General features: G+C 42.4%; 2 protein-coding genes across 2 annotated transcripts in view; one reads left to right on the top strand and one right to left on the bottom strand.

The window, feature by feature from the left end:
- gpd1l (glycerol-3-phosphate dehydrogenase 1 like) overlaps positions 1 to 7,422 on the bottom strand; it is a 12,954-nt gene extending 5,532 nt beyond the window's left edge. The window contains exons 1-4 of the mRNA XM_085803015.1: positions 7,218 to 7,422; positions 5,985 to 6,162; positions 4,846 to 4,986; positions 61 to 199 (exon numbers count right to left, since the gene is read on the bottom strand). Of these exons, the coding sequence (XP_085659141.1) occupies positions 61 to 199; positions 4,846 to 4,986; positions 5,985 to 6,162; positions 7,218 to 7,261 (502 nt within the window). The 5' untranslated portion in view covers positions 7,262 to 7,422. The remainder of the gene's footprint in view (positions 1 to 60; positions 200 to 4,845; positions 4,987 to 5,984; positions 6,163 to 7,217) is intronic.
- Positions 7,423 to 8,573: 1,151 nt separating this feature from the next.
- Positions 8,574 to 10,489, top strand: part of LOC146972586 (oxysterol-binding protein-related protein 10-like) — a 44,662-nt gene continuing 42,746 nt past the window's right edge. The window contains exon 1 of the mRNA XM_085802010.1: positions 8,574 to 8,749. Within this exon, the coding sequence (XP_085658136.1) occupies positions 8,574 to 8,749 (176 nt within the window). The remainder of the gene's footprint in view (positions 8,750 to 10,489) is intronic.

Here is a 10,489-nt window from a genome sequence, read left to right on the forward strand (position 1 = left end):
TTTAACAGTCATGAATGTTAATATTACTATTATTATGATATCATAATATATCTTTCTCACCGATGGTGGTTTCACAGAACTTCTCGGCCGCCACCTCGTTGGCGATGTTCGCTCCCATCAGGACGCTGACGTCGATGCCCATCTTCTCTCGGATGATGTCAGAGATGAGCTTCAGGCCCTCGGGACCCTCGTCTATCCCCTGACACACACACACACACACACACACACACACAGAGAGAGAGAGAGAGAGAGAGGGAGGTGAGGGACATGTGGCTACAGGACGTGCAGTGTTATTTATAGCTGAGGATGATGATGATGATGGAGATGATGAAGAAAACAGCAGAAGAACTGTCTCATCATCCTCTGAGGCTCAGACTCAGAGACGCAAGACGACAAAAAACACAAAGACAGGTGATGAAATATTGAAACAACTCTGTCACTCACACCACACACACACACACACACACACACTGAACCGATTTGGTAACAGACCTAAATCTAAAAATAAAGTGTTTGTTAAAGTGCCACTGTCAGCTGCTGCAACACCTGAGTTTACACCTCAGCCTTGTTTTTTACATTAATGGTGAACTATGTGTTTTATACATTTACATTTGCAGCCGTTCACTGTGTTTGTCTATATAAACACTTTACGTCTCATTTCCCGTCTGATCTGTGCGAACAAAACTGTGATTTTTCAGTTAATGTCAGAAAACTTCACAGAGGCCACAAGCTTCATTTTCTGAATTACATCAGCGTTTTTATGTGTATACTCTTAAGCAGAAATTAAAAATTGATGAGTTATCACTTCCAGCACAAGTCAAGTCAAGTTAATCACAATATGATTTTTTATGCATATTTTTTGGATTTTATTAATATTTTGAAGACTTTTTTTTACATATTGTATTTATGACTACTGTGACTATGCACATATGTGTGTATGTATGCGCATGTGCATCTCAATAAATGAGAATATTATGGAAAAGTTTATTTATGTCAGTAATTCAATTCAAAATGTGAAACTAATACATTATATAGATGCATTACACACAGAATGAAATATTTCATGTCTTTATTTATTGCATTTCTTTTGATTGTAATGATTATGGCTCACATTTAATGAAGACCTAACATTTAATATCTCAAAATTTTTGAATATTACAAAAGCATTTTTAATATGGAAATGTTGGCCTTCTGAAAAGTATGGTTGGAGCTATTTGACTTGAAATACTGGAAATTGACTTTTCCATTATATTCTAATTTATTGAGATACACCAGTATGTATATTGTTTATGTATGTATTTTTATTTCTGCACTGTAAAGCACTCTGGCTGACTGTGACAGGTCTTTTAAATGTGCTATATAAATAAAAGTGAATTTGAACTTGATAAATAAGTCAGTAAACTAAAAATAATGTGTTATTGGTGTTTTTTCTGACAAGTTTCATCTAGTTTTAAACAACCTGGTGGGGAACTTCATTAACAGCTCCACATGTGGACAGATGTGCCACATCAGTCTCAGGTTCATGTCCTCTTCACTGAAACGTTCATCTTTCTCCTGCTGCAACAACTTTCCCTCCAAATCCAATGAACCAACATCATGTTTATGAGAGAAACTGAAGGAAAAAACCACGATCAAAGAAAAAGTCTGAGATAAATCTGATTAAAAACACGTTTGATGTCGTCTACTGAAGTTTTATTTCTCTTTTTTTTCTCTCTTTGCACAGCTGATGCTTTTATTCTGAAGGGCCGTGCGCTGCGAGCTGGGAGCAGCTGTGGCCTAGTTAGTTGTTGACGCTCTGCTGCTGCGAGGAGGCCGAGGATGAGTGGTCTCTCAGCACCTAAAGCCCCCCTCCCCAGAACAGCCCCCCTGTCTGTCTGTGCACAGTCAGTGTTTAATCAGCTTTTTTTTACCTGGATAGAGCCGAGGATTTATTCCCTCCACTGTACAACACACACACACACACACTCGTATCGGGGATCTGAGCTGCAGTGGAAACGTAGATAAGCCCGGTCTGTTACAGAGGAGTTATATCTTCTATAAACAGGCCGAAGCAGATTCAAACCCAGTCTGATGAAAACCTGAGCAACAGTTAGAGGGATAGTTCACCCAAAATTGAAATTTCACTCATTATCTACTCGCGCTCATGTTGACTAAGGGCTGGAAGAAGTTTCAGAGTCCTCCGTGGCTTCTCTGAGTTACAGGGGGTCTCGGCGTAGCAGTGCATGTCCATATGACGGTTGCAAATGGATACCAACTGTCTTCGTAACAAAAAGACACACCAAAAAACATCCAAATACCTCCATGCTGCTCGTATGTAATGTCCGTCTTGTATTGAAGCCCCGAAATGCGAAATTGTCCCGAAACAAATTAAATAAGTCTATATTTCAAGCTTGTTTTGTTTGAAATTTCGCATTTCGGGGCTTCAGTACAAGACGGACATTACATACAAGCAGCATGGAGGTATTTGGATGTTTTTTGGTGTGTCTTTTTGTTACAAAGACAGTTGGTATCCATTTGCAACCGTTATATGGACATGCACTGCTACGCCGAGACCCCCTGTAACTCAGAGAAGCCACGGAGGACTCTGAAACTTCTCCCAGCCCTTAGTCAACATGAGGGTGAGTAGATAATGAGTGAAATTTCAATTTTGGGTGAACTATCCCTTTAAAACAGATCGACACAGTCCACACACACACACTTATTTAACTCTATGTCCAAACTATCCCAAGATTCAGCGCTGGAAATGGCTTTTTTTCCATCTTTATAAATAAAACAAAGAAACAAATGAGGCAGATTTAGGCACAAAAAAAAACACAAATTCAAGTGAAATAATGAAATAAATCAATAAACAAAACACACACCAAAGAAAGACGACAGAGGGAAAATGAGCTCGTCTTCAATTAACTCAAATGGAGCAGAGACATTTCCCTCAGGACGCTCCTTCACATCGGCCTTTAATGAACCTCAGAGACTTCATCAGTAATTTAAACTCAGCCGCTCATTTAAACACAGTTTACACTCAAACCACCTGCATTCGTGTCTTTAAAACCTTCTCCTCCTCTCCGATAATAACAGTAAAATAATATGGTAAATAAAGGGCAAAGTCTGTTCAAAGTGTTCATTAATCATGTGCACAGAAAACACAGATTAAACCTAATATCTGACTATTGTGCATTAACAGCTTGATTCACACTGTCCACCATCAAAACATGTTTTTGTTATCGTTTATAATCAATTATACTGTTAGTAGTGATCTGGATTATGTGTCTATTAGGGATGTCACGATTATACATTTTCTTGGTACGATTATTGTCAGATAAATTATCATGGTGTTACGATGATCACGATTATTATACATTAATTAATTTCACAACACTATGAATGTGTAAAATCAAATATAGTCAAAATATAATTACATTTCTCATTGATTACACAAAATATTTTAAGTATCTATTAATATATGACCAATTATTAACCCCCCCAGGGGGAGCGTTTGAAATATTCAGGTCATATATTGTCATCTATACTAAATGTTTTTTTTTTTAATACAAATGACACACTAACATTTAAATTCCTACTAATCCAATGTTACGTTAGTTAAATGGACCAGTATCTGAGCATTTACCTTTATTTTGGCACGATATGGTTCCGACATCATCTTTTTTGGGAAGTGACGTTATTTAGGAATCTTTACGATTAATTAATTGTGGCGTTTAATACCACGATTTATTGTGAAAACAAGTACTCGTGACATCCCAAAGCTGCATGTTAATTTGCCTTGTTTTCATGTTGACGGGCTGCTGACGCTGTCCGTGGTGCTGAAGACACAAACTCCCTCGTCTGATACTAAACTCTTCAACTTTCACTGGTGCCGAGACAAATCAGAGAATCAGAAGATAAAAGAGACAGATTTATAGACTGAACATCGTCAGAGCGCAGAGATGAAAGGAAGCTGCTGTGGCTCCAGATGTTGAGCCATCATCATCATCACTATTTGTGGTGCAGCACAAAACGTCTAAAAAACATCAAATAAACCAAGACAACAATCCAGCAGCAATCATAGAAATATTATTTAAAGTGCTGCCGTCACATCTTGTTTAATTGACCTCTGGCTAAGCCCCGCCCCCTCCACTCACTCGGACAAACAGTCAACATTCGGTGACAGTTGCTATGGCAACAGCTGTCACAGTAGGAGACATTTCACAAGAGGCAATTGATGGTTTTTGGAGACAGAAAGATTAAATATCATCTCGAAGTCACCAGAACTTCACTTAGCTTTACTGCTATGGCTGCCGATAGCGACGGGCTAATTTCTGTTAGCCTGTCTATGGAGTTTTACATTATACGTTAGCATTAAGCTAGCGGACTTTATGCTTAGTTGTGATGCTGGCTAACATCTAAACATGACAATATGTTGCCTCAAATACGTTGTTGACTTAACTTAGAACAGATGTAGACATCCTTGTTAATTTTATCCACGTTTAGTTGGTGTTGTGGTCTACTGCATAACTTTATCCAGAGCAGACACTTCTCTCGGTTGAGATGTGGCTTGGGAAAAGGTAAAAAAAAATCCACCCCGTGGCCCAGCCTCTCGGGATACCTAGTGTCAGAGTTGCATGTAACGTTACCCCATGAACACCGTTTGACCATTTAAAACTTAAAATGTCAAGAAAAAACATATAAAAACGAATGAAAACTGACTAACTGCAATGCATTTCAATGGACGTGGAAGCAGAGAATGTCCGAGTGTATGGGCTAGCTATGCGCACTGTGATTGGCTCATCGCGTCTGTGGGCGGGGCTTAGCCATAGGTCAATTGATGTTGGGGGTTTTTCCTGTTCTGACCTTGATGAGTGTGATTCCTCGCGCTCTGGTGGAGACGCAGCCGACCATCTCGTCACACAGCTTCCTGATGAACTGGTGCGGGACCACGAACACCAGCAGGTCGGCGCCGTCAGCGGCATCACGGAGCTGAGGGACGGCAACCTGAGAGGGACAAACACACACCAGAGCACACGATACAGTTTTTATGTGGCCCGGGAGAAACTTTCATCTTTCTTTTATTGATGGCCCTACGTTTTTTTTTACACCCTCTTCTGAAATCCCAATACAGTTTTCACCAGCTTGTTCATATCTGATCTATTCTCATTTTGCCTTAAAGGGATAGTTCAACATTTTTGGCAAATTGGCCCATTGCCATAATCCCTATAGTCATAGCAGTAGGTTTGTTACCTTTAATTGTCGGTGCAAGCTGTTTTTAGAACGGCGGAGCAGAGCCGCGAGCTGCTCAGAGCTACACTACGGAGGCTCATGGGATTTCTTGGTTTCCCTCATCAAACTCATCAAATACACAATCCAACAACTCCACAACAACGCTCTGGTGGACAAGTTGTGACCTGCACATTCACCACGCTATGAGATAATAACAGAACGTTACCAGACAGAGTTGTTTTAGAAGTAAATACAGAGACTGCTTGATGAAAAACTGTCCCCGACAGGAACGCACATCAGCGGTTTTGCATTAATTTACCTCTAAAACAACTCTGTGTGGTAACGTTCTGTTATTATCTCAAAGCGTGGTGAATGTGCAGGTCACAACTTGTCCACCAGAGTGTTTTGGAGTTGTTGGATTGTGTATTTAATGAGGGAAACCAAGAAATCCCATGAGCCTCCGTAGCGTAGCTCTGAGCAGCTCACGGCTCTGCTCCGCCGTTCTAAAAATAGCTTGCACCGACAATTAAAGGTAACGAACCTACTGCTATGACTATAGGGATTATGGCAATGGGCCATTCATAATATTCTTATTTTATTTCATTTTATAGAGAAGATTTACAGTACGCTGGCTGTTCAAATTCATATATCTGATTAAAACAACGTCAGTTTTAGTCGGTCACGGTCGCAGAGTGAGAGCCGATCACATGTTGTAGTTAGGTTGAATATTTAAAAATAACTAAAATAGAGTAGACCATGATTCGGTCTCTCACCACGTTCTCTGGCAGTTTGTATCCCGGCAGGTATTTGATGTTTTCGTGCTCGTCGTTGATGATGTCGGTCAACTTCCTGCCGTTGATGTTCTCCTCGAACACCCACATCTTCACGGTGGTGGCGAATCGCTGCAGGGACTTGGCGTTGTTTCCGATGATCCTGGCGATGGCCGAACCCCTGAAACCAGAGGTCAGAGGTCAGGAAGACGGTCAACACCTCACAACAACAACAACAACAACAACAGTGAGAGCAATTTGACGATAAAGTGCAATAAAAATAATGCAGAGAGCATCATTATACTGACAGATGTTCCTATCATTTTGTCCAAATTATTCATGTCAATAAGTGCAGACTATAAACAACAGACAGCTGACACGTGTTCCTAATAATCTGACCACTGTCTTAAAGGGATAGTTCAACATTTTGGTAAATTCTCCCCTATATTCATAGCAGTAGGTTCATTACCTTTAATTATCGGTGCATGTTGTTTTTAGATCGGCGGGGCAGAGATGTGAGCTGCTCAGTGAACACAATGGAGGTGAATGGTACATCAAACTCATCAAATGCGCAATCCAACAACTCCAAAATGCTCTCGTGGACAAGTTGTGACCTGCACATTCACCACGCTATGAGATAATCATGTAGCATTACGAGACAGAGTTGTTTTAGAGGCAAATGCAGCCGGAACTACATTCAGACACGACTGCTCCGAGTAGTTTTGAGTATTTGCTTCATGTGTCGTTATGTTACATAATATTACATGATTATCTCATAGTGTGGTGAATGTGCAGGTCACAACTTGTCCACCAGAGCGTTTTGGAGTTGCTGGATTGTGTATTTGATGAGTTTTGAAGGAAAGGCGAAAGTACCATTCACCTCCATTGTGTTCATGAACATGAACATGCAAGAACATGCACCGATAATTACAAGAAATTAACCTACTGCTATGACTATAGGGATTACGATGATAGGAGAATTTTACCAAAATATTGAACTACCCCTTTAACTGTAACCACTATAGGCTGGTTCAAATCCACACATCCTGCTGCACTGAGATGCCACTGAGCAAGGCACTGACTGAACTACCTCTAGCTCCTGACCCCTCACCTCCACCTGTATCACCACCACACAGCCTTTGCACATCACATCACATCAGATCGATCACTCTTTATCGATCCAGCACCCTCAACCCACCCTAACCCCCCTCCTCCTCCTCCTGCTCCTCATCTTACCAGTTCCCGGAGCCCACTATGCAGACTTTGAGCGGAGCCGCCATGATGGTGCACGAGGAGGAGGAGGAGGAGAAGGAGAAGGAGAAGGAGGAGGAAGATGTTGGTGCTGCCGGAGCTCAGTTTCCCTCTCCAGCTCCTTCTTCTACAAGAAGCTGCACACACAGACCGGAGAGACCGCGGGCACGACGGGTTTGGTTTGCGTACGTCGCCTGCTGATTGCGTCACATTACGCGTCTCTCTCCTCTCTCTCTCTCCACCAGAGCGCTGGGAGTTGTAGTTTTTGTTGCTGCTGAAAGATTGTATAGGTTTGTATGTGATGTTGACGTACGTACAGTACACCCCCCTCCACAGATTACATAACATAACAGTGTGGGGATGAATGATCATAATAACAAGGTGGAATAATGGATTCATGTGCAACAAATAATACCTGATAGTATCGATAGGCTATCTATAGGTTTATCGATATGCAGCTGCAGCGGTTTAGAGCCATTCATTAACCTAATGAGGCTGCAAGCAGCGTCCATACACACAAATGCAGAGTGCTTCCTGGTCTGATAATCACAATTAATATTCATTTAAATAATAAAAAATGCATCATAACATAGGCTACTGTTTATGAATAATGACAGATGCACAGTTCATTCACACAATCTTCATTATATGTAAATTAGAGGGGGGAAAACAACATAAATTCAACATTGCAATAAGTAAACAGAATGAAATAAGATCAGTTCATTAAAGCTTTGTGTCAGATTTATTTTGTCATTCACAGAAACAAAGGTCAGATGAGGAAAGTGAACCAACTTGTGCATAAAAATGTTGAAACCTGCATGTTTTAGTAATTCTCCTATACAGTCTGGAGACACGACTACACTTTACCTGCTGTTATTTCTCTACAGGTTTAAACATCTTCATCTTCATCATCCACCACCACCACAGTCACAGTCACAGTCTGGTTCTCAGCCTGGTGCTCGGAGCTTTTTTACTGCATTATTGATTCCCTGTGGCCGCTGCTGAAGGGGGAGTATCCCGGGCTGAGGCTGAGGCTGCTGAGGCTGAGAGGGGGGAGTGACCAACCCGGGATTTCCAAAATAACAAACGCAATAACGTCACAGAAAGAGAGAGAGAAAGAGAGGAGGAGAGAGAAAGAGAGAAGAGACCGCAGTCAGGTATCTACAGTCGGAGGATCCTCTCTTACTCCTCCTCCAGTCTGAGCTCGGTGTCGGGGCTGCAGGCTGCTGCTCCTCTCACCATCATCATCAACATCAACACACCTCAGGCTGCAGGGACTCGGACTCGGACACGGACTGAGTGTAAAAAGCCACCACAAGCACAAGCCGCAGCAGCAGCAGCATGAACCGGGCAGCGCGTCCCAGGCAGCAGCAGCAGCAGCAGCAGCAGCAGCACCGCGGCGGCGCTCAGTCACTCAGCCGGGATGCATCTTCCACTTCCACCTCCACCCGGGGCAGACGGCACCTGGAGGGGGTCCTGAAGAAGTACACGAACCTGTTCCAGGGCTGGCAGAGCAGGTAGGTCCCGGTTCGAGTCCCACGGACCCGGTCAATGTCCATGCATGGTCACTTCAAGGCAAGGCAAGGCATCTTTATTTATATAGCGCATTTCATACCAAGGCAACTCAATGTGGAAAAAGGAACAGCATAAAACAGCATAAAAACAAAAAAACACAGAGTTAAAAACAGGAGCAAAGTAAGATAAAAAATAAAATAGATAAAGTTTAAAGTTATTAAAAAGAGCTGCAGCTACAAGCACATGAAAAGAGAAATGTTTTTAACCTGGATTTAAAGGTGCTCATCACAGTTGGGGCTGCACTTCAGGTTGAGCTGCTACACACTTTGATCTTCATGCTGACATCACGTCAGTGTGGAGGTGTGGCTGTTCTACTGTTTCTTTGTTGTTGTTCATTTTGCTAAACTTTTTTTTCTCTCTTCTCATTGGTCTGAAGGTGTGGTGGTAAACTGCTCAGACAGGTGTTATAGCTATAGCCTAGATATAAAACAGGAAGTGTAGTGCCTCTCTGAATTGTGTCCATGCAAATTTCCATCAGTAGAATTTCATGATCCAGAAATATGCACCTGCTGTTCATGAATGATGTCATGTTTGTAGCCTATTGTTATGTCCAATTGCTTTTATTATTGTTGTTGCACCAGTTCAGCCTCTTGGACATAGGTTTCCCCTCGCAAAACAGATCCAATCTCAAGGGAAAATTACATATAGAAGAAATGAATTGACTATACTATAATCCTCTTTGTATAGGCTGTAGATACAGTGTGGGAATAAAGGTTGAATTTAATTTATACAAACTGTCACAACATTACTATTTATTTATCGTACTGATACTGAATGGAAATTTTTCTTGGACACACTTTACTGTAACACACTTCAGTCTCAGGCAGTTGTTTTTTTAATTTTTGACGATGTCACGTGCATGCAGCTGTGGTGAGGGGGTCAACAACATCTGTCCTGTAGAGTGTAGACCACTCACTCACTCACACACTCGTCCCTCCTTCCCTCCATTCATTCATGTGATGCAGAGAAGTAGAGAAGTAGAGAAGTAGAGATGTAGAGATGTGGGGGTGGAAGTCCCAGAATCACTGAATGAGTCATCCAGGAGCAGGAAAGCCCTGCACTCCTCTCCTGCATCACGACACTCCCTCCCTCCCCCACATTCCTCCTCTCTCCCTCCTTCCCTCCATCCTTCTTCTAAACGCTGACTCCCTCTCTCTCCCTCTCTCTCTCTCTCTCTCTCTGTCCGACTGTCCCAGTGGATCGATAGGAAAAGCATCCAATCGTGTAATGAGCTCTATGATCACACATTCTGACACTCACTTCCACACACCCTCACTTTCACACTCACACACGTTGCTGCCGCCGCCGCTGCTGCTGCGTTTGACTCATGCACACGGGAGCCAAGAAAAACTGGCATGCAAGTTTGTGTGTGTGTGTGTTAAACATCAATGTGTGTGTGTCCCGTTGCTCTGCTTGTTGTAGTTGTTGTGCTCTCAGTCAGGGGGAGAGGAGGGGAGAGGGGGCGGCGGCTGTAGTCATTTGCTCTGACAGGTGTGTGACAGAAGGTTCAGCAGAGAGTTAGAGCTGCTCTCAGTGCAGCTGCCAAACACCTTCATCACACTCACACACTCTGCTGCTGCTGCTGCTGCTGCTGCTGCCTCCAGTCTTATTCAGTCGGACTGTTGTGCTGGAAGAGAAAGTGAGGGCTGAGAGATGAAGGTGACAGGTTGTAGGCGTGGTTT

Source organism: Trachurus japonicus, chromosome 16, assembly GCF_045865225.1.
Source record: "Trachurus japonicus isolate A0001 chromosome 16, Traja_1.0".
NCBI lineage: Eukaryota > Metazoa > Chordata > Actinopteri > Carangiformes > Carangidae > Trachurus > Trachurus japonicus.